The sequence below is a fragment of the Budorcas taxicolor genome, chromosome 11 (assembly GCF_023091745.1).
Source record: "Budorcas taxicolor isolate Tak-1 chromosome 11, Takin1.1, whole genome shotgun sequence".
Taxonomy (NCBI): domain Eukaryota; kingdom Metazoa; phylum Chordata; class Mammalia; order Artiodactyla; family Bovidae; genus Budorcas; species Budorcas taxicolor.
The window spans coordinates 29818354-29840865 of NC_068920.1; the positions used below are offsets into that span (position 1 = coordinate 29818354).

The 22512-nt window shown below is 45.7% G+C and overlaps 6 protein-coding genes and 2 non-coding genes across 8 annotated transcripts; 2 read left to right on the forward strand and 6 right to left on the reverse strand.

The window, feature by feature from the left end:
- Positions 1-1005: 1005 nt before the first annotated feature.
- LOC128055919 (histone H2B type 1-C/E/F/G/I) lies at positions 1006-1386 on the reverse strand. The gene has a single exon (XM_052648504.1). It carries the CDS (start codon positions 1384-1386, stop codon positions 1006-1008), a length of 381 nt encoding a protein of 126 aa, XP_052504464.1.
- A 304-nt stretch (positions 1387-1690) lies between these two features.
- LOC128055916 (histone H2A type 1) lies at positions 1691-2083 on the forward strand. The gene has a single exon (XM_052648500.1). The coding sequence runs from the start codon at positions 1691-1693 to the stop codon at positions 2081-2083; it is 393 nt and encodes a 130-aa protein (XP_052504460.1).
- Positions 2084-2558: 475 nt separating this feature from the next.
- H1-5 (H1.5 linker histone, cluster member) lies at positions 2559-3239 on the reverse strand. The gene has a single exon (XM_052648499.1). It carries the CDS (start codon positions 3237-3239, stop codon positions 2559-2561), a length of 681 nt encoding a protein of 226 aa, XP_052504459.1.
- A 2316-nt stretch (positions 3240-5555) lies between these two features.
- LOC128055548 (uncharacterized) lies at positions 5556-15064 on the reverse strand. Its single transcript, XM_052648163.1, has 4 exons — positions 14660-15064; positions 13115-13140; positions 7260-7591; positions 5556-5986 (listed from the first exon to the last, which is right to left on the reverse strand). Exons 1-4 carry the CDS (start codon positions 15062-15064, stop codon positions 5556-5558), a joined length of 1194 nt encoding a protein of 397 aa, XP_052504123.1.
- Positions 15065-16112: 1048 nt separating this feature from the next.
- LOC128055097 (histone H2A type 1) lies at positions 16113-16505 on the reverse strand. The gene has a single exon (XM_052647469.1). The coding sequence runs from the start codon at positions 16503-16505 to the stop codon at positions 16113-16115; it is 393 nt and encodes a 130-aa protein (XP_052503429.1).
- A 260-nt stretch (positions 16506-16765) lies between these two features.
- Positions 16766-17188, forward strand: LOC128055379 (histone H2B type 1-C/E/F/G/I-like). The gene has a single exon (XM_052647914.1). It carries the CDS (start codon positions 16766-16768, stop codon positions 17186-17188), a length of 423 nt encoding a protein of 140 aa, XP_052503874.1.
- A 4250-nt stretch (positions 17189-21438) lies between these two features.
- On the reverse strand, positions 21439-21510 carry TRNAM-CAU (transfer RNA methionine (anticodon CAU)). Its single transcript has one exon. It is a non-coding gene; the product is annotated as a tRNA-Met (tRNA).
- Positions 21511-21866: 356 nt separating this feature from the next.
- Positions 21867-21937, reverse strand: TRNAG-GCC (transfer RNA glycine (anticodon GCC)). Its single transcript has one exon. It is a non-coding gene; the product is annotated as a tRNA-Gly (tRNA).
- Between the last annotated feature and the right edge of the window lie 575 nt (positions 21938-22512).

A 22512-nucleotide genomic window follows, 5' to 3' on the forward strand; every position in this document is an offset into this window, starting at 1 on the left:
ATGTATGGATGTGAGACTTGGCCTATAAAGAAAGCTGAGTGCCAAAGAATTGATGCTTTTGAAGACTCTTGAGAGTTCCTTGGACTGCAAGGAGATCCAACCAGTCCATTCTAAAGGAGATCAGTTCAGGGTGTTCTTTGGATGGAATGATGCTAAAGCTGAAACTCCAATACTTTGGCCACCTGATGCAAAGAGCTGACTCATTTGAAAAGACTGATGGTGGGAAAGATTGAAGGCAGGAAGAGAAGGGGACGACAGAGGATGAGATGGTTGGATGGCATTACCAACTCAATGGACATGGGTTTGGGTAGACTCCAGCAATTGATGAGGGACAGGGAGGCCTGGAGTGCTGCCGTTCATGGGGTCGCAGAGTCGGACAAAACACTGAATTAACTGAACTGGGAGAAAATATGCCATCCTGCTACTCTCCAGGTTTCAAAGACTGCCTTTTCATTTAGAATTTCTCCCTTATTACAAAGTAAAGAAGAAATGAGTGAAATGAACTGTTGAGCTGACTCAGAAAAGAAACTGACATGTTCTAGATTTTTCCCTTATAGAATCTGACCATGTAAAAAAGTGAACAGTAGTGCCGTTACCAAAAGGGGTGAAACATTTAAATTTAAGAACATGATGCAGCACCAAACTACGTGAAAAATCTAAAGGTAAGACAACCTGCTTCTATGCGTGCTCAGTCAGTAAGTCGTGTCCAACTCTTTGTGACCCCCATGGACTGCTCTATCCATAGGATTCTCCAGGCAACAATACTGGAATGGGGTGCCATGCCCTTTTCCAGCGGATCCTTCCGACCAAGGGATGGAACCCGCATCTCCCTGCGGCTCCTGCATTACAGGTAGATTCTTCGCCGCTGAGCCACCGGGGAAGCCCAATACTGCTTTTACCTACTTCTAAAGTTAGATAAAATAAGTGCCAGTTCTCTTTGGAAACCGTGAATGGCTCTGAAAAGAGCCTTTGGAAGTGTTGGGGTCTGATCAAGAAGTCAGTGGCTCACTTGGAGCTGGTATACTTGGTGACGGCCTTGGTGCCCTCAGACACGGCGTGCTTGGCCAGTTCTCCGGGAAGCAGCAGGCGCACAGCCGTCTGGATCTCCCTGGATGTGATGGTCGAGCGCTTGTTGTAATGCGCCAGGCGCGACGCCTCGCCCGCGATGCGCTCGAAAATATCGTTCACGAACGAATTCATGATGCCCATGGCCTTGGACGAGATGCCGGTGTCCGGGTGGACCTGCTTCAGCACCTTGTACACGTACACGGAGTAGCTCTCCTTGCGGCTGCGCTTGCGCTTCTTGCCGTCCTTCTTCTGCGCCTTGGTCACCGCCTTCTTGGAGCCCTTCTTCGGGGCCGGAGCGGACTTGGCTGGCTCAGGCATAACTGACGATAATTACAAGATCGCAGAAAAAAAATGAAGGATCTCTCAGCGCGTCCATTTAATCATGCAATATGCAAATTAGATTTAGTACCGTTCTGTGTCTGATTGGTGAATACTCGTAGTGACATCACATTCAATTTTGTCCAATGAAAACGTTCGTTTTAAGGACCTACACTTTACTCTGCACCTTTAACTGTAACTTTACCCAATGGAATAGCTTCTTTTTCGCGCCCAACTGCAGCTATAAAATGTGCAGTTTTCTTTTACTTTAGTCTCTTCGGGTGTAGTCTTGAAGAGTTGTAGTATGTCTGGACGTGGTAAACAGGGCGGCAAAGCTCGCGCCAAAGCCAAGACCCGCTCTTCGCGGGCCGGGCTCCAGTTCCCGGTAGGCCGAGTGCACCGGCTGCTCCGCAAAGGGAACTACGCCGAGCGGGTCGGGGCCGGGGCCCCGGTGTACCTGGCGGCGGTGCTGGAATACCTGACAGCCGAGATCCTGGAGCTGGCGGGCAACGCGGCCCGGGACAACAAGAAGACCCGCATCATCCCGCGTCATCTGCAGCTGGCCATCCGCAACGACGAGGAGCTCAACAAGCTGCTGGGCAAAGTCACCATCGCTCAGGGTGGTGTCCTACCCAACATCCAGGCGGTGCTGCTGCCCAAGAAGACCGAGAGCCATCACAAGGCCAAGGGGAAGTAAGGGGTCAAGAGCCACGCCTTCTAAACCAAAGGCTCTTTTCAGAGCCACCTACTTTTTCTGCTGAGGAGCTGGGACAGTAGTATTAATTAACCTTAGTCTGCGAAGTTGCTTCGGTCGTGTCTGACTCTGCGACCCCATAAACGGGCAATCCACCAGGCGGCCCTGTCCTTGGGATTATCCAGGCAAGAACACTAGATGATACCATAAAAGTGAAAAGCGCGACCCCATGGACTGATGCATGCAGCCCAAGACGCTAGTTTTCGGGCTGTCAGTGCTAGTTTGCTCGCTTACAGTACAATATATAAAGGTCTGCATGTTAAGTTCTATTGGTAGGGGGAAAATGGGAATTATTAACGGGAAGGAATATTGGCTTGGAGAGCGATTAGAAAATAGATCAAAGTGCACAGCTGTTTCCAGAGATCTCTGGGTGGCTCTGAAAAGAGCCTTTGGGGTTTGCTTCTCAAGCGCCAACTTTCTACTTCTTCTTAGGAGCCGCCTTCTTCGCCTTTGCAGCTTTGGGTTTTGCTGCCTTAGGCTTGGAGGTTTTGGGTTTCGCCGCCTTTGGCTTCACTGCCTTGGGCTTCGCGGGGCTCTTAGCAGCCTTCTTTGGCTTTGCCGCTGTTTTGGCCTTCTTGGGGCTCTTGGCCACTTTTTTGACACCAGAGGCCGCGGACTTTTTCGCCTTCTTAGGCGTCTTCTTAACGGCTTTTTTCGCTCCTGCAGCCTTCTTGGGTTTCTTAGGGGTGGCCCCTGCGGGTTTCTTCGCTTTCGCAGCCCCCGCCTTCTTGGTTTTGGGCTTGGCTTCCCCAGCAGCCGCCTTCTTGTTGAGCTTGAAAGAGCCGGAAGCCCCGGTGCCCTTGGTCTGCACCAGTGTGCCCTTGCTCACCAGGCTCTTGAGACCCAGCTTGATGCGGCTATTGTTCTTCTCCACATCGTAGCCGCCGGCTGCCAGCGCCTTCTTGAGCGCAGCCAAAGAAAGGCCATTGCGCTCTTTGGAGGCGGCGACAGCCTTAGTGATCAGCTCGGAAACTGGGGGCCCGGTAGCCTTGCGCTTCGCCGCTCCACCGCTCGCAGTCTTCTTGGTTGTTTTCTTCTTGGCAGGAGACTTCTCCACCGGCGCCGGGGCAGCCGTCTCAGCAGGAGCGGTTTCCGACATTGCGATGGGAGAACCTGCTAGAAGCAGAGAGACTCAAATTCCAAAGAGCAAGTTTTGCAATGCTGTCTTGCGCCGGCCCGGGTTTATATAAGTCGGTGCTGCCCTGTGATTGGTGGAACGTCCGATCCACCGCCCTCAGGCAGCCGCCTGTCGTGGTTGGACTCCCAAACTGTGTTTGTTAGTCCCCAAAATTTGATTAAATGTTAAAAACAGTGGTACAGAATTTGACTCTTTGAAGCTTCAAAGGAGGAAAACAGCCTCCAAGTTCACATACTTGTTTGTGTTTTTATGACTCACGCGCAGTTAACGAAAGATATTTTAAAAAACCCCTTCAGCTTTTCCTATAGATTCACCGGACCTAAGGCATCGAGCTACGTAGTTGCATATTGCAATAAAGTTTTAGTTAAGTGTCAAGTGAATGTTTTTTAAAAGGCATTGTCGCCAAGTTCGGCCTTCGATTTTTGCAAGAGGAAAGACACTAGGTTCCTTGGTTTTGCTTAAACTTTGCTTCGAACGGCAGCAAATAACACAGGTGCAGGATGGCCAGTTGCCTACAGCCACAAATTAAGCATATAGATTTTACTTTAAAAATCGGTTTTGCCTTCCAAGGAGTTTCCAGGTGCCAATGTCTTTAGAGAATGGGATTTCACGGCTCGGACTAGTTCTGTAGTCAAAGTGACTTCTTCCATGAGGAATAGAAATTGCTTTGGCTTCAGAATCCAATGACCTGTCTTCAAATTCAAACAAATTTAGTCTGTTTTTGATTGAGAAGTTTTCTCCCTTTAATTTGTAAGCAAATCCATTAAAATGAGACAGAAAATTTCTTAACCGAGAAATGTATTTTAGAAAAAAACTCTGAAATCGGCTAAAAATTATTCAAGGGCTTCCAGCCACACCGGAAAAGCTGTTTAGTTGGCATGGGTCTCTCTCTGTCTCTCAGAAGCTGTTTTCCTCCTTTGGAGCTTCAGCACTTTCCACTGCTCTCCCTCAAACTCCATTTCCACCAACATTTAACAAATTGAATGGTCAGGAACACCTTCTTTTGTAGGACCTCAGTGTGGATATTTCTGCATATTTAATGAAGATAGACCTGTATCTTTCAGTGAAATAATTGGCTTCTGACTATAAGTGTGGGTTGGATAGTAAGGGAGTGAGTGGAGGTTATATAAGTTCAAGAGAATTCAGGAAAACATTAACATCCAAGGGCCCTGAGGCAGTAACTTTGAGGTGAAATGGACGGTAATGTTTGTTATTTTTTGGGAGGAGGAAGCTTGGAGAGGATTTTGTCCCTGGATGCAATGATGATTAGGGTCTCTCATACATTCAACAGTCAGTTCTTGTGAAAACCTGTAGGCTGACACTTCATGTCTTCAGGGGTTCCTGGAGTTGGAACTATAGCCTCTTATGGCCAAATCTAGACAGTGGCTTATTTTTGTATGGCCAAGGTAAGTTTCTGTATTTTTAAGAATATTTTTAAGATGTGACAGAGACTATATGTTACCTGCAAAACCTAAAATATTTACTTTATGGCTTTCACAGTTTGAATTCCTCCTCAGATAGTTCATGTTTTTCTTACAGGTCTGCCTTTTTCAGAATTATGCAAACCCAGATCTAAAGAAAAGATCTTAAGAAAATGATTCAATCAAGCATTTCCCACTGTTTCAATCACAAAACTTTCAGAAAACTTGGGAAGGCTGGGAGGGGAGGGTGCGGTGGTGGTGTCTGCTTTACAAAAGAAGGGCATAATATAGCTAACATTCATCGAGCATTTAGTGCCAGGAACGTCTTAGTATGGTCTACAAACTAATTCATTTGCCACATTTTACAACTGTTGTAGGTGAGTCGCAGAAAGCTGAGTAATGGGGCAACTGGCTGCTGTGAACCTCGACCAATATTTCTTCCTGCAACAGGGAGACAGGAGACACATTATCTTAAGTTGTATGGCACTTGGCAAAAGGTGGGGGGAAGGCGCTTCATTTGTCATTACAGAACTGTCCACAGAAAGCACTAATTAAGAAGTAATGGACCACTTTCAGTCACTTCTTTTAGCCAAGGATTAAATATTATCACTTTAAAAAAATGCTTCCCCGAGAAACAGTTCAATTGATTCGGAGCCCAGGATACAGCCACTTCTGCATAGTATTGACGTGGCACAGTAATATTCGGGTCCACAATACGTTCCATTTAAAACTCATGGCGTTTTTCATTTGCTGGTAATTATGTATACTCGACAATGAACAGCTCCCTTTTGGTGACAATTGAGGGGCTCTTAAAAGAGCCTTTGGTGGTATGTGTTACTTGGAGAAACCACTAAATTTATGCTCTCTCCCCACGGATGCGGCGGGCAAGCTGGATGTCCTTGGGCATGATGGTGACGCGCTTGGCGTGGATGGCACACAGGTTGGTGTCCTCGAAGAGCCCCACCAGATAGGCCTCGCACGCCTCCTGCAGCGCCATCACGGCCGAGCTCTGGAAGCGCAGGTCAGTCTTGAAGTCTTGCGCGATCTCGCGCACTAGCCGCTGGAACGGCAGCTTGCGGATCAGCAGCTCCGTGGACTTCTGGTAACGGCGGATCTCGCGCAGAGCTACCGTGCCGGGCCGGTAGCGGTGCGGCTTCTTCACGCCGCCGGTGGCCGGCGCGCTCTTGCGGGCCGCCTTGGTGGCGAGCTGTTTGCGCGGCGCCTTGCCGCCGGTGGACTTGCGAGCCGTCTGCTTAGTGCGAGCCATTGGTAAGTAGTGCCAACTACCTAACAATGATGTGAGCACTCGGTCTTCCCAAAATATATAGCGAACCTCGCGTCTTGATTGGACAATAAACTGCTGCTCCCTCGCCTACCCCGCCCTTCCACGCCCATTCTTTCTGGGTTTAGGAAGCATTGTCCCGCCTCTTCTTCGGACTCTAGGATTACGTGGTGAGATAGGAAATATCTTGTTGGCTTTTTTAAAAAGCCTGCAGGATGTATCCAAATTCTTAAATTTGTTATCTAGAGTAGGGGTCCCCAACCTCCGGGATCTGTCTGGTGATCTGAGGTGGAACTGATGAAATAAAAGTAAGAATAAAGTGTGCTAGTCTCTCAGTGTCCGAATCTGTGATCCCATGGACTGTAGGCTACCAGTCTCTGTCCATGGGATTTTCCAGGCAAGAATACTCAAGTGGTTTGCCGTTTCCTACTCCAGAGAAATAAAGTGCACAATAAATAGTCGTCGCTCTTCAGTTGCTCAGCCGTGTCCCTACTCTTTGCGACCCCATGGACTACAGCATGCCAGGGTTCTCAGTTCTTCACTATCCCTTGGAGTTTGCTCAAACTCATGTCCGAGTCAGTGATACTATCTCATCTTCTGTCGCCCCCTTCACCTCCTGCCCTCAATCTTTCTCAGCATCAGGATATTTTCCGATGAGTGGGCTCTTCGCATGACGCGGCCAAACTATTGGAGCTTCTAACGTGGCTTAAATCATCCCGAAACCATCCACCACCCAGGCGCGTGGAAAACTGTCTTCCACAAAATCGGTCGCTGCCGCCAAAAAGGTTGGGGACAGCTAATCTAGAGAATCTTGCATTATTTTAGATATAAGCTGTCATGATTTGACAAGCTTCAATAACATGAAAGGAGTGTTTAAGTGGAGGCAATGAAGTTAAAGTCAACCCAGCCACCACGTTCTGTTCCAGAACTCTGTAATAGCTAACTAAAACGAAGCTTGGTTACCTTTTTCCCTTAATACTTCATATTTGTTATTGCTAGCCGTACTGCTTCGTGAGCTATTTACTCTTGAAGTGTGAGCAGTCAACACAAAGACCATTTTGCCTGGCTTACAAGAAACGACATCAAACGAAAATCTGCCACTGTTGGTGACGGAAATACTGACGAAAGACTGGAGGTTGTGACCATACGCAAATTATACCTGAGACCCTAATCTTTCCCACAAAACCTAACGACTTTAGCGCCTACAGCTCTTTACCAGACTTAGTGGGTGGCCCTAAGAAGGGCCTTTAAGATATGACAGTTAAACGCAGCTTTAACCGCCGAAGCCGTAAAGGGTACGTCCCTGACGTTTCAGCGCATAGACCACATCCATGGCGGTGACAGTTTTGCGCTTGGCGTGCTCGGTGTATGTGACCGCGTCCCGAATCACATTTTCCAGGAACACCTTTAGCACCCCACGAGTCTCCTCGTAGATGAGACCGGAGATCCGCTTCACGCCACCACGACGAGCCAGACGACGAATAGCGGGCTTGGTAATGCCCTGGATGTTGTCGCGAAGAACCTTGCGGTGGCGCTTAGCACCCCCCTTTCCGAGACCCTTACCGCCCTTGCCCCGTCCAGACATTTCTGCAACCACCCTCGCTACGGCGCTGTAGTGCCCCAAGGCCGTGTTTTATATAGTGATGTTTCGGACCTGATTGGGAACCGCTCAGACCAGCCGTGACGCCTCTGGGAGTTTCCAGACCTGAAGCCCGGCCCACGTTTTCCGCAAAATGGAGAGGCGCTTAAAATACAGAGTCAGAAAATGGTCCTAATAAAATCCCTCCGTTCAGCGTCTAGAATACATTGTGTTGCCCGTGCCCATAACTGGAAAACCATTCCTTTGTTTGGGTTAGGACTTGCTGTCCTTTTCTCTTTTTATGCTCTCTCTTAGGCATTGATCTTACTAGCGAGTTGTGGCTTCCGGAATGAATGGCCCATCTCGAGAGCCGTGATTGTAGTCTTTTGGGGGCTTTTGTGAAACCTCGTGGCTGAGAGCCTGATTATAGATAACTTCAGGATGGGCTTCCTCATCGTTCTCAGCAGTGGTCTCCCCTTTTCCTTATCTTTTACTCATCCTATCATCTTCCTTTCTCTTCCCTCACTAGCTGCCACATTTTTGCTGGTAGAACTGGTTTTTTCAAATGTTCTTCGTTTCACTTAAAAACACTTCAGGAAATTGAGGAAGCTCAGTTTTTACCCGCCGTTTCCTCTGGCGAGTCCATGAGTAAATGAAAATCCTCTCAGCGACTCCTTTCCTGTCCTCCCCCTACCCTCTACCCACCCCCACCCCCGCCATCACCACCTTCCTCTTTCTCTCCTTTCTTGAATTGAGAAATCAAGTGCACCCCAAAATTCTGTGCCTTTAATAGTATCTTTAATAAAGCGCTGAATGTAAAGACCAGGGACGATTTTGTTCCAGGAATTTAAAAAATAAAAAACTTTCAAATGTTTCCTTGACTCCTGGCTATTTAAAATGACCTTTCGAGCCCTGGCTTGTCTGTAGCAGATTTCATTTCTCCGAGAAAATGCCTTCTCTAACGCATAACGCATTTACTTTTTCTCTTTTTCCGAGCTTCAGAAATGTTTACCTTTTCTCTTTCAAATATGTGTGGTTGATTATTTACTACTTGAACAAATACCTAATATTATTCTCCAAATTTGCTTTATAATCTCTGTAAATACTACATGTGCAAAAGACTGCATGCCCATCTTCTATTAGTTAATCCATTTCTTATTGAGTTACTTGTCTGGCTTTCTTCTTCTTCCTGCTCCTGTTTAGTAATGGAATCTGAGTGCTTAACCTTGAAGATGTTATTGGGTGGGTAATCGCAACAATCCTCTTGCCTTGCAACTATAGAAAAACCAGGCAGCTTTCTGCCTTGTTACCTAGCAGTTGTTGAAGAGGGTTTTTGCTATGACCAGTGCATTATCTTGGCAAAATTTTGTTAGCCTCTGACCTGCTTTGTTTTGTACTCCAGGGCCAAATTTGCCTGTTACTCCAGGTATCTCTTGACTTCCTACTTTCACATTCCAGTCCGCTATAATGAAAAGGACATCTTTGGGGGGTGTTAGTTCTAAAAGGTCTTGTAGGTCTTCACAGAACCGTTCAACTTCAGCTTCTTCAGCATTACTGGTAGGGGCATAGACTTGGATTACTGTGATATTGAATGGTTTGCCTTGGAAATGAACACATATCATTTTGTCGTTTTTCAGACTGCATCCAAGTACTGCATTTTGGACTCTTGTTGACTATGATGGCTACTCCATTTCTTCTAAGGGATTCTTGCTCACAGTAGTAGACATAATGGTCATCTGAGTTAAATTCACTCATTCCAGTCCATTTTAGTTCACTGATTCCTAAAATGTCTACATTCACTCTTGCCATCTCCTTTTTGACCAGTTCCAATTTGCCTTGATTTGGGATTTAACATTCCAGATTCCTATGCAATATTGCTCTTTACAACATTGGACTTTACTTCCATCACCAGTCACATCCACAACCGGGTGTTGTTTTTGCATTGGCTCTGTCTCTTTATTCTTTCTGGAGTTATTTCTCCACTGATCTCCAGTAGCATATTGGCCACCTACCCGACCTGGGGAGTTCATCTTTCAGTGTCCTATCTTTTTGCCTTTTCATACTGTTCATGGGGTTCTCAAGGCAAGAATACTGAAGTAGCTTGCCATTACCTTCTCCAGTGGACCACGTTTTGTCAGAACTCTCCACCATGACTCGTCTATCTTGGGTGGCCGTACATGACATGGCTTATAGTTTCATTGAGTTAGACAAGGCTGTGGTCCATGTGATCAGATTGGTTAGTTTTCTGTGATTGTGGTTTTTTCATTCTGTCTTGTCCCTCTGATAGATAAGGATAAGAGGCTTATGGAAGCTTCCTGATGGGAGCGACTGACTGAGGGGGAAACTGGATTTTGTTCTGATGGGCGGGGCCATGCTCAGTAAATCTTTAACCCAATTTTCTGTTGATAGCAGGGCTGTGTTCCCTCCCTGTTGTTTGACCTGAGGCTAAACTATGGTGGAGATAATGAAGATAATGGCGACCTCCTTCAAAAGGTCCCATGCATGCATTGCTGCCTCCGACCCTGCAGCAGGCCACCGCCAACCCATGCCTCCGCCAGACTCCTGGACACTCACAGGTAAGTTTGGGTCAATCTCTTTTGGGGTCACTGCTCCTTTCTCCTGAGTCCTGGTGCACACAGAATTTTGTTTGTGCCCTCCAAGAGTCTGTTTCCCCAGTCCTGTGTAACTTCTGGCTCTATGGTGGGGTTAATTGTGACCTCCTTCTAGAGGACTTCTGCCATATGAGTATATAACAACAATGTATGTTGCTCGAGGACATGTTTCTCCTTCTTAACAAGAACCTTCTGATTAACCTTGTTGATTTAAGATGTATGTTGTGGGAGTGGGTCTGGTAAAAGTATATAAGGCCTTGATAAGACTAGCAAGTGGGGCACTCTCTATCCCCCTTCTGATGTCTATGTCAGAATCTTTCTTTGTTTTTTTTCACTGTAATAAAACTTCTGCTACACAAAAGCTCTGAGTGATCAAGCCTGGTCCCTGGTCCTGAAGCTAATTCTTTGGAGATCACAAATCCAAGACTGTTCACCATAAGCTATCATTATTGTTCTTGCATTGTTCTTCATTCAAAGTTAGTTTATTTACTAGTAATTAGTGCCTTTCTTAATTCTCATTTCTTCTGTCCTCCAAACACATATATTTACGCATAAACACACAAAGACACATGCAGACATACACTAATCCAACACTAGTCCTTTAGAATGTTTTCTACTCCATGAGCTTAACTTCTCAAATCTTTCCTTCCATTCCATAGAGTCCTACTTCTCAACACAGATTGGCCTTACCAAGTCAGAATCTTAATTATGAGACAGGCAAGCCTTCTTCCTTGGTCCTACCCCAGAGCAACCACCATCCTTGCTTTCATTCTCAAGGGTTCCTCAAGCATCTACGCCTCCATGTATTATTTCAGTTAAAGAAATTTGAGGGTGTAGAATCTACTGGCCCCTTCATCTTATTACACTTTCTATTACTTATTTTTTGCCCTGCATCTTTTGGGATCTTATTTGCCTGAGCAGGGATCAAACCTGAGCCACAGCAGTGAAAGCACCGAATCCTAACCACAGGCTACCAGTGAAGTCCCCACTCTGCCCTGCTTGTGTCTGCTCATGACTTGGAGCCAGAATTGCAAAACCCTTTAAGAAACCCCTTACCTTCTCCCGAGGCTCTCTCAAGACCTAAATATATTCTCTAATATACACAGCTATTCATGCCTAACACTCTCTCCTTGTTTTGCCTTACCTTGTTTCCAAAATTCTGTAATACAATGTGACCAATAGTGGTCTTCATAGTCCATTCTATCTCCTAATTTAGTCACTTTTCATGCCTAAATATATCAGATAACTGCCAGAAACTCTGATTCCCTTTTATTCAGTTCACCTTACTAGCATCTCCAGGGTTGGATGGATATTGAGAAAATAAAAATCAAGATAAAGATTGGAGTCCATGGAGCAGGAATCCCCTGCTGTCTTGCCCCCTTGGGTTTACAATAGGGTCAGAGGCTACGAACACTGCTCCTAAGCTTCTAATCTTTAAAAGCAGACTGGTTTTTTTGGCTGTTTCTATTTCCCCAAAATTCATATGTTGAAATCTAATCTCTAACGTGAGGGTATTTGGAAGGTGGGGTTTTGGGGAGGGGCTTAGGTTTTAAGTACAGTACCCTCATCAGTGGTATTCATGTCTCTATAAAAGAGACCCCATTGACTCTTCCACACATAGAGAAAATAGCCATCTATGAGTTAGGAATAGGGCTCTTACCAGACACTAAATCTGACAGCGCTTTGATCTTGGACTTCCCAGCCTCCAGAGCTGTGAGAAATACATTTCTATTATTTATAAGCCACCTAGTCTGTAGTATTCTGATAGAGCAGCCTGAGCAGGCCAAAACTTTTCTGAAAGTCATGTTTTTAAAAAATACTCAGAGTTGGTGCCTTTGAATTTAATGGTTATTCTAATTTCTTTCTTTCTTTTTAAGAATTTTTGGACATTTCCTAAAACCACCTTTTCTACAACCAACCTTAGGCTTCTAATAGAGCATGTCCTCACTGAGCCATAGTACACTTCTTAACTTCAGATCTCAATCGGCATCCAAATCCCAGATGTCCTTACTGAGAAATTGCAAAATGTTAAAACAGCCTAACTTCTGCCTTTCCACTTAAAGGAAAACAGGTTTTTCTACCTAGTTCATTTTTTTTCTTTTTCTTAAACAATTACTTTATTTTCCTACAGACATGGGAGGCTTATACAGATCTCATTTCCTTTGAGGGTTTGTTCAAAGAATCCCAAACTGAGATCTATTGGCTTTGTCTTCCCAGCACTTGGCTACCTTCAGAAAAGACAAAGTTTTCTAGAGCTGCTGCTGCTGCTGCTGCTGCTGCTGCTGCTGCTGCTGCTGCTAAGTCGCTTCAGTCGTGTCCGACTCTGTGAGACCCCACAGACGGCAGCCCACCAGGCTCCCCCGTCCCTGGGATTCTCCAGGCAAGAACACTGGAGTGGGTTGCCATTTCCTTCTCCAGTGCATGAAAGTGAAAAGTGAAAGAAAAGTCGCTCAGTCGTGTCCGACTCTTCCGACCAGGCCCTTCCGTCCATGGGATTTTCCAGGCAAGAGTACTGGAGTGGGGTGCCATTAGTGAAGGATTAATATGTATATTCTCTAAATCTGGGGAACTATCACCAAACTCACAAATGAAAACACATGTGAAAATACTTTGAAGTTTTATATAATTCTTGTCATCAGTATTATACCTACTCCCCATAGAATTCAAGATGTATCTTGGATGAAATGGGCAATGCAGGAGGTGGGAAACACTCAGTAATTACCTGAGGCTATCTTGTGTCTACAGTGTTGCAAATCAGCACTACATTCATTCAAATAGAATTTGATGAGCACCTACTTGTGTCAGGCTTTTTCTATTCTGGAGAATCATCAGTGAATAGCGTGAAATTTTTTTTTTTTTTTTGCCTTATGATATGTATATGGTGATAGAAAAGTGGCAAATTTTTACATTTAAAACAGTTTCACACAGAGTAGGAGAAATACCGTATGACATCCCGTATATGCAGAATCTAAAAAAGAAATGATAAAAGAGAACTTATTTACGAAACAGAAACAGACTCACAGACTTAGAACAAACCAGGGGGAAAGGATAGAAAGGGAGTTTGGAATCGACATGTACACACTGCTATATTTAAGATATTAATAGATAACCAACTAGGAATTACCTACTTGATAGTACAGGAAATTCTGCTCAATATTTTGTGGGAGCTTGGATGAGAGGGGAATTTGAGGGAGAATGGATATGTGTATATGAATGGTTGAGTCCCTTTGCTAGCTACCTGAAACTATCACAACATTTGGCTATATAATCAGCTATACTTCAATATAAAATAAAAAGTTACAAAAATAAAACAGGTTCACACAGACTTAGGAGAATACTCTCCAGGTCCTAGAATTTCATAGGTGGGAGTGTGATGTCAGGTGTGGGATAAGCCCACAAGTGGTGTGGAGGGCATTACTGCCTCAAACAGGCTCACTGTGGCTTCTACCTCTAGACAGTCACCAGATGTCTGCATGCACCAGTTGATGGCATGCATGACGCCTGTCATGAATATTCATTGGAAGGACTGATGTTGAAGCTGAAGCTGCAAAACTTTGGCCACCTGATGCTCTTGCCAACTCATTAGAAAAGGCCCCGATGCTGGGAAAGATTGAAGGCAGGAGGGGAAGGGGACCACAGAGGACGAAATGGTTGCATGGCATCGCCAACTCAATGGACGTAAGTTTGAGTAAGCTCGGGGAGATGAAGGACAGGGAAGCCTAGTGTGCTGTAGTTCATGGGGTCGTAGAGTCGGACAAGACAGCGACTGAACACTGTGGATTGCTCCTTGTGCTTGTCTGTGTTCATGAAAGCTGGCAAATAAAAGCCAGAGGACTAATTTGTTAATTTCCCAATATCAAATCTTAGAATGGGGGTGAAGAATAAACAGCTCAGAACTTGATCCTGCAGGGTTACCACGTGCTACCGCTAAACAGTGAGAAATGCAGTTCTCAGAAGGGCTTAGTTCGTTGAACACCCTGTAGCCAGCTTCAACCGGATTCATTATTTTTTGGAGTTGTGTAAAATAATCTGATTTTCAGTTACGTTAGAGGTCTGCCCACTATTGCTAGATCCTGGGCCACACTGCTTGACTTAACCTAGATATACTCTGCCCTTCCTTGGACCCTGGACAGTTTAATGAGTAATTGATTAGAACTTTGTTAACTGACTCCTCCTTAGAGACTTTTACACTGTAAAACTCAAGACAGGGCCCAGGTGGTCTCATGGGTGGAGACACTCTTGCCCCTATTAGCAGTTATCAGTAAGCTTTTAAAAATAGCTTACAAAATTGTCATGGCGTGTCCAGCCTTGGCAAGTACGCTTCATACCTGTATTGTGTGACGAAGACTATGTAGTTTTTAGATAAAATTTTTCTCGGCTTTAGAAGAAAAATTGTGTAACAGCTGTTCTCAGTGAAGACGGGAGTGGCTCTTAAAAGAGCCTTTGGGAGGAAGCTAATGCCCCCAAGCCAGTTAAGGACTTTATGCCCTCTCCCCGCGGATGCGGCGAGCAAGCTGGATGTCCTTGGGCATGATGGTGACGCGCTTGGCGTGGATGGCACACAGGTTGGTGTCCTCGAAGAGCCCCACCAGATAGGCCTCGCACGCCTCCTGCAGCGCCATCACCGCCGAGCTCTGGAAGCGCAGGTCGGTCTTGAAATCTTGCGCGATCTCGCGCACCAGCCGCTGGAATGGCAGCTTGCGAATCAGCAGCTCCGTGGACTTCTGGTAACGGCGGATCTCGCGCAGAGCTACCGTGCCGGGCCGGTAGCGGTGCGGCTTCTTCACGCCGCCGGTGGCCGGCGCGCTCTTGCGGGCCGCCTTGGTGGCGAGCTGTTTGCGCGGCGCCTTGCCGCCGGTGGACTTGCGAGCCGTCTGCTTTGTGCGAGCCATAGCTTGAACAGTTGTGTCTCGGGAGAGGCAACTGAACAACCGGTGCCAGGACGAGACTTTATACAGATGATCCGATCCTGATTGGCCAGACTTGGCTGGAGTAATCTGATTGGTTAAAAACCGATCTTCATTTGGCTCTTATCCTGAAAAGGTTTTGTTTTCTGTCCTCTTAAATTTGTGTTTTGTATTTTCGCAGGGAAGAATTATGGCTGCACTGTATCTTGTCTGAGTTTTTGGTTTTCGACTTAAATATTGATTTCACCAGTAAGAAAGGAATTTGGTCCAGAATTTTTGTAAGTCAGGGACTAAGTTGTTCTAAAAGAAATTCATTTTCATTGGGGTCTTTTTCCCTTTTCAGATAATATGGGGGGAAATTACAGCAAAGTAATGTATTTGCTAATCTAAAAAGTTCCACTTCATAACTGAATCAAGATCTGCATTTAATGTCTGTATCAAGACCTAAAATAAAGTTTCAAAATAGACCGGCACACTGGTCCTATGAAGACAGAACTTGATTTGCTCAGCGTGGTGTAGGGAAAGGGAGGTGGGGGGTGGGGTGGGGGGTTGCTGTGTGCTTGAATACTAGTAAGTGGTTGTCTAACTTAATTGATTTTGATGCAAATGGTTGGACTTCAATATGTAAACTGCGTATTAACCAGAAGGCCTGGAGTGATGCAAGGTTTACATTGAACAAGTGATTAGATGTTTTTGTAAATAGGTAGCCCTGAAAAAAACATTTGAGAAGTTTTAACTATTTGGACCATTGGGTTCTAATAATAAAAACCCAGAATCGCTGAAGCAAAATAACCGTCAGAAATGTTTCTTGGCTGGCAATTATGGTTTTACAGTGGAGTAAACTGAGAATTGGTCTTTCTTTACCAGATGTTAATGCATGTTCAGTCAGTAGGGGCCTACATATTCCGTATACAGTACTGTAATCTTAGCCAGGCACGACAGGTTTCAGGAAAGTGCTCAGTTCTTCCACAGAAGTTATGGGTGGCTCTGAAAAGAGCCTTTGTTCTTAGAGGTTGAAGCATGAATTTAGACCTTATTTGCCTTTCGCTTTGTGATGGCTCTCAGTTTTCTTGGGCAGCAGCACCGCCTGGATGTTGGGCAGAACACCACCCTGAGCGATAGTGACTTTGCCCAGCAGCTTGTTGAGCTCCTCGTCGTTGCGGATGGCCAGCTGCAGGTGACGCGGGATGATGCGGGTCTTCTTGTTGTCCCGGGCCGCGTTGCCCGCCAGCTCCAGGATCTCGGCTGTCAGGTATTCCAGCACCGCCGCCAGGTACACCGGGGCCCCGGCCCCGACCCGCTCAGCATAGTTACCCTTGCGGAGAAGGCGGTGCACTCGGCCCACGGGGAACTGGAGCCCGGCCCGCGAGGAGCGGGTCTTGGCCTTGGCGCGAGCTTTGCCGCCTTGTTTGCCACGTCCAGACATAGCGCAGTACTCAGAAGACACACCAGAAATAACTAAAGCAAAGGAACTCACAATTTATAGCCTCACTGCGCGCGAAAAAGCAGCCGTTCCATTGGCTAAAGTTCCCTTAACTGTTTTAAACGAGACAAATGCAATTTCTTACAATACGTTCTCTTATTGGACAATGTTGGCATTGACGTCATCACTAGTATTCACCAATCAGATAGAGAGATTTACTAAGACTTATTTGCATATGGAGTTGTGACTACAAAAGGGGCTCTATGCTCGCTTTGTTTCTCCGAGATTTTGCAATTTCTGTCAACATGCCTGAGCCAGCCAAATCCGCTCCGGCCCCGAAGAAGGGCTCCAAGAAGGCGGTGACCAAGGCGCAGAAGAAGGACGGCAAGAAGCGCAAGCGCAGCCGCAAGGAGAGCTACTCCGTGTACGTGTACAAGGTGCTGAAGCAGGTCCACCCGGACACCGGCATCTCGTCCAAGGCCATGGGCATCATGAATTCGTTCGTGAACGATATTTTCGAGCGCATCGCGGGCGAGGCGTCGCGCCTGGCGCATTACAACAAGCGCTCGACCATCACATCCAGGGAGATCCAGACGGCCGTGCGCCTGCTGCTGCCCGGGGAGCTGGCCAAGCACGCGGTGTCTGAGGGCACCAAGGCGGTCACCAAGTACACCAGTTCTAAGTGAGCCGGCTCGCAGCCCTGCAAAACCCAAAGGCTCTTTTCAGAGCCACCTACACTTTCAGAGAAACAGCTGGTGCACTTGCCTAGTTTCACTCAGATAACGCTGCTGGTTTGACGGCGGAAAACGAGGTAAAATTTTTTTTAAAGCTCTCCACAAGCAGTCTTGGATAAGCATTTAGGCAGTGTATTTTTGCCTGGAAAATTCCTTGGACAGAGGAGCCTGGCAGGTTCTGGGGCCTCAGTCGATCATGGCTCTGCAACAGAGCGCAAAATTGCCATGCAGATTTAGTATGGGTTAGTTGCTCCCCACTGAAATGGATTTTCAGTTTTGCCCTCAGCTACAATGGCACCCCACTCCAGTACTCTTGCCTGGAAAATCCCATGGACGGAGGAGCCTGGTGGGCTGCAGTCCATGGGGTCGCTAAGTGTCGGACACGACTGAGCGACTTCACTTTCACTTTTCACTGTCATGCATTGGAGAAGGAAACGGCAACCCACTCCAGTGTTCTTGCCTGGAGAATCCCAGGGACGGGGGAGCCTGGTGGGCTGCCGTCTATGGGGTAGCATAGAGTCGGACACGACTGAAGTGACTTAGCAGTAGCAGTCCAGTACAGCAACCGAAATTTCTTTTTTTCAAAGCGAGTAACGCCCCCTCTGATTGGGCAGCAGGACTATTTGAAAAGCCCGCCGTGGGTTGCAATTGGCCTGATACTCTGCCAACAGTTTTGCGCGTTTTGTAGAGATTTTCTCGAAAGTAAATTACTAGCTCTGTCTTGGAATGCACAAGGCTCGGGAGCCTAGAGCCATAAAGCTGAAAATTAACGGTTCTGTGTTCTGCAGTCGGATCCTGAGCGAAATTGCCTCTTTGTTTCTATTTCCCATCCTCTACAGAATAGGTTCTGCAATATTACCCCTGTCTACGAAGATCTTAGGGTGAATTGGAATGATTTATGGAAATATTAAAGGTCCGGGACGGTACTTAAAGAGAAAAGGTTGAACAAGAAACTCAGCAGCTTGGGAAAGCCGCGTTCTTCCAATGTTTAATCAGGATGCAACGGAAGGGAAACATCCAGGAATCATTTGGCCGGGGGAGCAGTTTTCTGGTAGTGTCCTGAGTACACAATTAAAAATCCCGCGAAAGAGGTCAGCGAACTCAGTATTAAAGAGAAGAGCATGTTTATTTAACGCATGGGCTAGTTAGGATTATTAGGGAATGGAATTTCTCAAGGCATGATCGAAAGTCCTTCAATTCCCCCATTCTTCTGCATCTTTCATTAGTGCCTAAATTCTTTTCAGTTGGAATCATTAACATCTTCCGCTACCCTGGCATCCCCTTTTACCAACAAATGATTGCTTTTGTAATTCTTTTTTTTCTCCGCATTAACAGCAAAATAAGCCCCTACACCCATAACCCCACTTAAGAGTGCAGCATTTAGTGTCTTTCCCTTTGTTACGTCCCTTAAAATTGGGGATATGGACCTATATTAGATGAACAGCTTTGTCCCTGTCACAGGCAACAAGCCTCCTGAAAGTTATGCCAACATGTCAATGAGTCCTGCAAAATATACAGGGTTTGTCATTTACTCCTCTTTTTCCAGTACCTGCGCCCCTGTCATTAGGTCTTGGAAGCTGGCAAGAGCAGTCCCCTAATTTCATCCTGAACCCATCGACTTCCTATTCATCGCCTCTATTACTTGCTCTTTCTGAGATTTTTTTCCTTCTACTGTCAAGAGATCTGAGGGATAATTACCGTCAGTGGGTGATATAAGTATTGCCCTCTTCTGCCATCTTGTGGCAAGGAAACAGAAGGACAGATCAAAGGCCTTGGGTTTTCCAGATCCAATTGAAATGCTTCAACTTTTTACTGACAGTAAATTGGAATAAGTAAAGTGATCATTTCTGTCTCTGTTTAATCACCGGATTTAAGTTAGCTTCCCCAGAAATCACTTGTGGGCATGAGAGAGAAGGAGAGAGGTATTGTTCTGTGGTCTGGTCAGAGCTGTCCAAATAAAAAGTCAAAAATCAAACATTCTGCACCCTAAAATAAATAAAACAAGACGGTCATGGACACACTAGCTCTGTCCACAAACCATAAATATTTGAATATTTTCTGTAAAACTAAACACCTGACAAAATCCTGATTTTTGCTGGGAGGGAGCATGAATTTTCCACTTTGAGAAGATGCTCAATCTATGGTTATAATATCCAAGAACAGTCTTAAAATTTATTCTTAAATAGAACCCAGAAGAAAATAGTGAATTGTTACATCTTTCTTGACAAATGTTTTCTTTTGGATTAATCACATATGCCTCTGGTGATCTGTGAGATTAGAAAACTTGCTACTGAGGATAGTACTTTAAGAACCACCTCAGATGGAAATTGTATTTGCTATGGGCATCAGTGTAAGCAGATTGAAAATGAAATGAGATTTCACCTGGCACCTGAACTGAATATAGTGATTCTATACAGTTATAGGACTTTAATGTGGAAAAAAATACAGTTGATAAAAGGGCTTTAATGACAGGATTTCTAAAGACTCCGTTACCAGGTTGACAAAGAAGTTGCCTTTATATATTATTGTTAGTTAATTTATTTGGCTGTACCGGGTCTTAGCTGAAGCCCCCAGGATTTTCGATCATTGTTGCAGTGTGTGGGATCTAGCCCCCTGATCAGGAATGGAAGCCTGGCGCTCTGTGTTGGGAGCGTGTTGTCTTAGCCATTGGACCACCAAGGAATTCACTTTAGAACCAAGTGAAAATCAAATATGACCCTTTGGCCTTCCATTCCAGACATTTATGTAGATAGATATTAGGTATTCTCATGTTTGTTTATAGATAGTTGCATAGAAATAGGCTTAATTAATAGTATTATAAAGAAAAGACTTTCATGTAGATACTTTGTCAAACCATTTGAATAAGCATTGTGTGATTAAAAAAAAAACTTCATAATATGACTTGTTCTCAGGCTCTTGGTAAATAAAAATTATTCATCCAAAGGAAAAAAGGGAGGTTAGGGGAACGGGAGATATGCATATCAAATTCATGATGCTAAGTCACTTCAGTCGTGTCCAACTCTGTGCTACCCCATAGACGGCAGCCCACCAGGCTCCCCCGTCCCTGGGATTCTCCAGGCAAGAGTACTGGAGTGGGTTGCCATTTCCTTCTCCAATGCATGACAGTGAAAAGTGAAAGTGAAATCGCTCAGTCGTGTCTGACCCTCAGCGACCCCATGGACTGAAGCCTTCCAGGCTCCTCCTTCCAGGGGTTTTCCAGGCAAGAGTACTGGAGTGGGTTGCCATTGCCTTCTCCCAAATTCACGATAGAGTTACCCTAAGAAAAGGGATGTTAGGGTTGGGGGTGCAGCTGAAGGGTGCTTAACAATTTTATGGGTTGTTGTTTTCCATAAATATAAAAGAAATTTGTAGTGAATATATATCATAATGTTAAACAGTAGATGGATTTTTTTGTGGTCATTTTTGTACCCTTGTAATTTTTTAAAAGGTGAAAAGTAACAATGAATAGTGTTGTTTGGTGTATTTGAAATTGTAGCTTTTCTACAAACAAGCAGTGCCTAAGATGTGACAGGCCATGGTCTAGATACTACAGCAATCACAGGGGGACAAAATACTGAATGAATAAAGTAAAATATACCTTTATACTACATAGTGATGTGTTAAGGAGGAAAACAGAGCAGCAGGGAGAGATTTTTGAGAATTGTTATTTTAAATAAATTTCAACTCCCTTTAACCAAATTTCTGAAACTGAAATTCGCTATATATGGTTTTAATTCTAAATTTAAGTTCTTGTTTACAATACGATGGGTTAACACTAATTTTCTGCTCTCTGAGATAACACATCTGACATTAAAACCTTTCTGATTTGTGAATTATTTTCGTCTCAAAATTTTCTTGGAATAAAGTTTATTCCTGTATTACCCACGTTTTCATTAGGTATAGAAAGACGGGCATCAGGGTTGCTAAGACTACAGTCTTTCATTTCCTCTAACTACCGCGCGCCCCCCCCCCCCGCCTCGCGCGCCCCCCCCCCCGCCTCGCGCGCCCCCCCCCCCGCCTCGCGCGCCCCCCCCCCCGCCTCGCGCGCCCCCCCCACCCCCCCTCGCCTCGCGCGCCCCCCCCACCCCCCCCCCGCCTCGCGCGCCCCCCCCCTCGCGCGCCCCCCCCTCGCGCGCCCCCCCCTCGCGCGCCCCCCCAGGACAAATACAAAACAGCTCCCCTCAGGAAAAATACAAAAGAGCTAGCAGAGGATGGTTTCGATCCATCGACCTCTGGGTTATGGGCCCAGCACGCTTCCGCTGCGCCACTCTGCTTACCGCGAGAATAGCTATTCACAATAATTCCTTTATTACACTTTACGTAAAAGGCTATTTTTAGAAACTGGAGAAACTTTTCTTTCAAAGCCCATTCATTAATTTTACTCATGCTACAAACAAAAGAATGAATCCAAAACAGATTGATTTATATATTCTGAAGGCAGAAAATTGGATGCTTCTGTTAGGAGAACAACCGGTCGCCAACCAGTCTGCCCCTTTCACCTAGCAGAAGTGATTGCGGGTCTTAACGGTTACAAAATATATGAGTAGGTCAAAATTCGAAAATAGAACATTTCCGAGCTCAAAACCAGAGCATTTTCAAAATTAGAATAAGAAAAAAACAGAAACAGTGTTGCATTGGCCGGGAATCGAACCCGGGCCTCCCGCGTGGCAGGCGAGAATTCTACCACTGAACCACCAATGCTCACGGTGTTAGTTTTTGCTCCCTTTCTAAATGGCTTTTACTTTTTTTTTTTAAACTCGCTACACCGAAACTATATATTAGGTTTCGTTTTTTGGTTTTACTGAATAGAACCTTGTAATGTTCCCTTTTCCCTTCTTTTTAGGAAATCCTCCTTTCCACTGCAAGTTAACAGCGTCCCTCTGCGACACCGGAGGTTGGTCTGGGTGTGAGTGACCCAGTCCTGGGCGTGTCCCAGCGGATGGTGGCCCCCGTCCCGGTGGGAGAAACTGTGTGTGTGTATGGAGGAGCTCCATGTCCGGGCGGGTTCTGGAAGGTAGGGGAAGAGGAGAAAGGGGGGACGAGGGCAGGAAGGAAGGAGAAAATGGGGACGAAGGGGAGATCCAGAAAGAAGAGAATCTGAGAAGAGGAAGGGAAGCGTGTCAGAGCAAAAGGAGAAAGACGGAGAGGAATGAGAGGGAAGGGGGGAAGAAAGGAGCCTAGTGCTGTTCCCTTCTGGTCACCCCAAAGGAGAGGCAGTGGGGGTTTTAGGAATTCTGTGCATTTACCTTAGGCTCTGGTTGCTATGGTTATGAAAG

Excerpts from the sequence above, each read along its gene's own strand:
- LOC128055919 (XM_052648504.1), bottom strand. The coding sequence starts at position 1,386 with ATGCCTGAGCCAGCCAAGTCCGCTCCGGCCCCGAAGAAGGGCTCCAAG.
- LOC128055916 (XM_052648500.1), top strand. The coding sequence starts at position 1,691 with ATGTCTGGACGTGGTAAACAGGGCGGCAAAGCTCGCGCCAAAGCCAAG.
- H1-5 (XM_052648499.1), bottom strand. The coding sequence starts at position 3,239 with ATGTCGGAAACCGCTCCTGCTGAGACGGCTGCCCCGGCGCCGGTGGAG.
- LOC128055548 (XM_052648163.1), bottom strand. The coding sequence starts at position 15,064 with ATGGCTCGCACAAAGCAGACGGCTCGCAAGTCCACCGGCGGCAAGGCG. Across the intron at positions 13,141-14,659 it reads GCCGCATCCGCGGGGAGAGG|ATTCTGCATATACGGGATGT; the intron begins GCATAAAGTCCT and ends TTTCTTTTTTAG. Across the intron at positions 7,592-13,114 it reads CATATACGGGATGTCATACG|CGCCGTAGCGAGGGTGGTTG; the intron begins GTATTTCTCCTA and ends GGGGCACTACAG.
- LOC128055097 (XM_052647469.1), bottom strand. The coding sequence starts at position 16,505 with ATGTCTGGACGTGGCAAACAAGGCGGCAAAGCTCGCGCCAAGGCCAAG.
- LOC128055379 (XM_052647914.1), top strand. The coding sequence starts at position 16,766 with ATGCTCGCTTTGTTTCTCCGAGATTTTGCAATTTCTGTCAACATGCCT.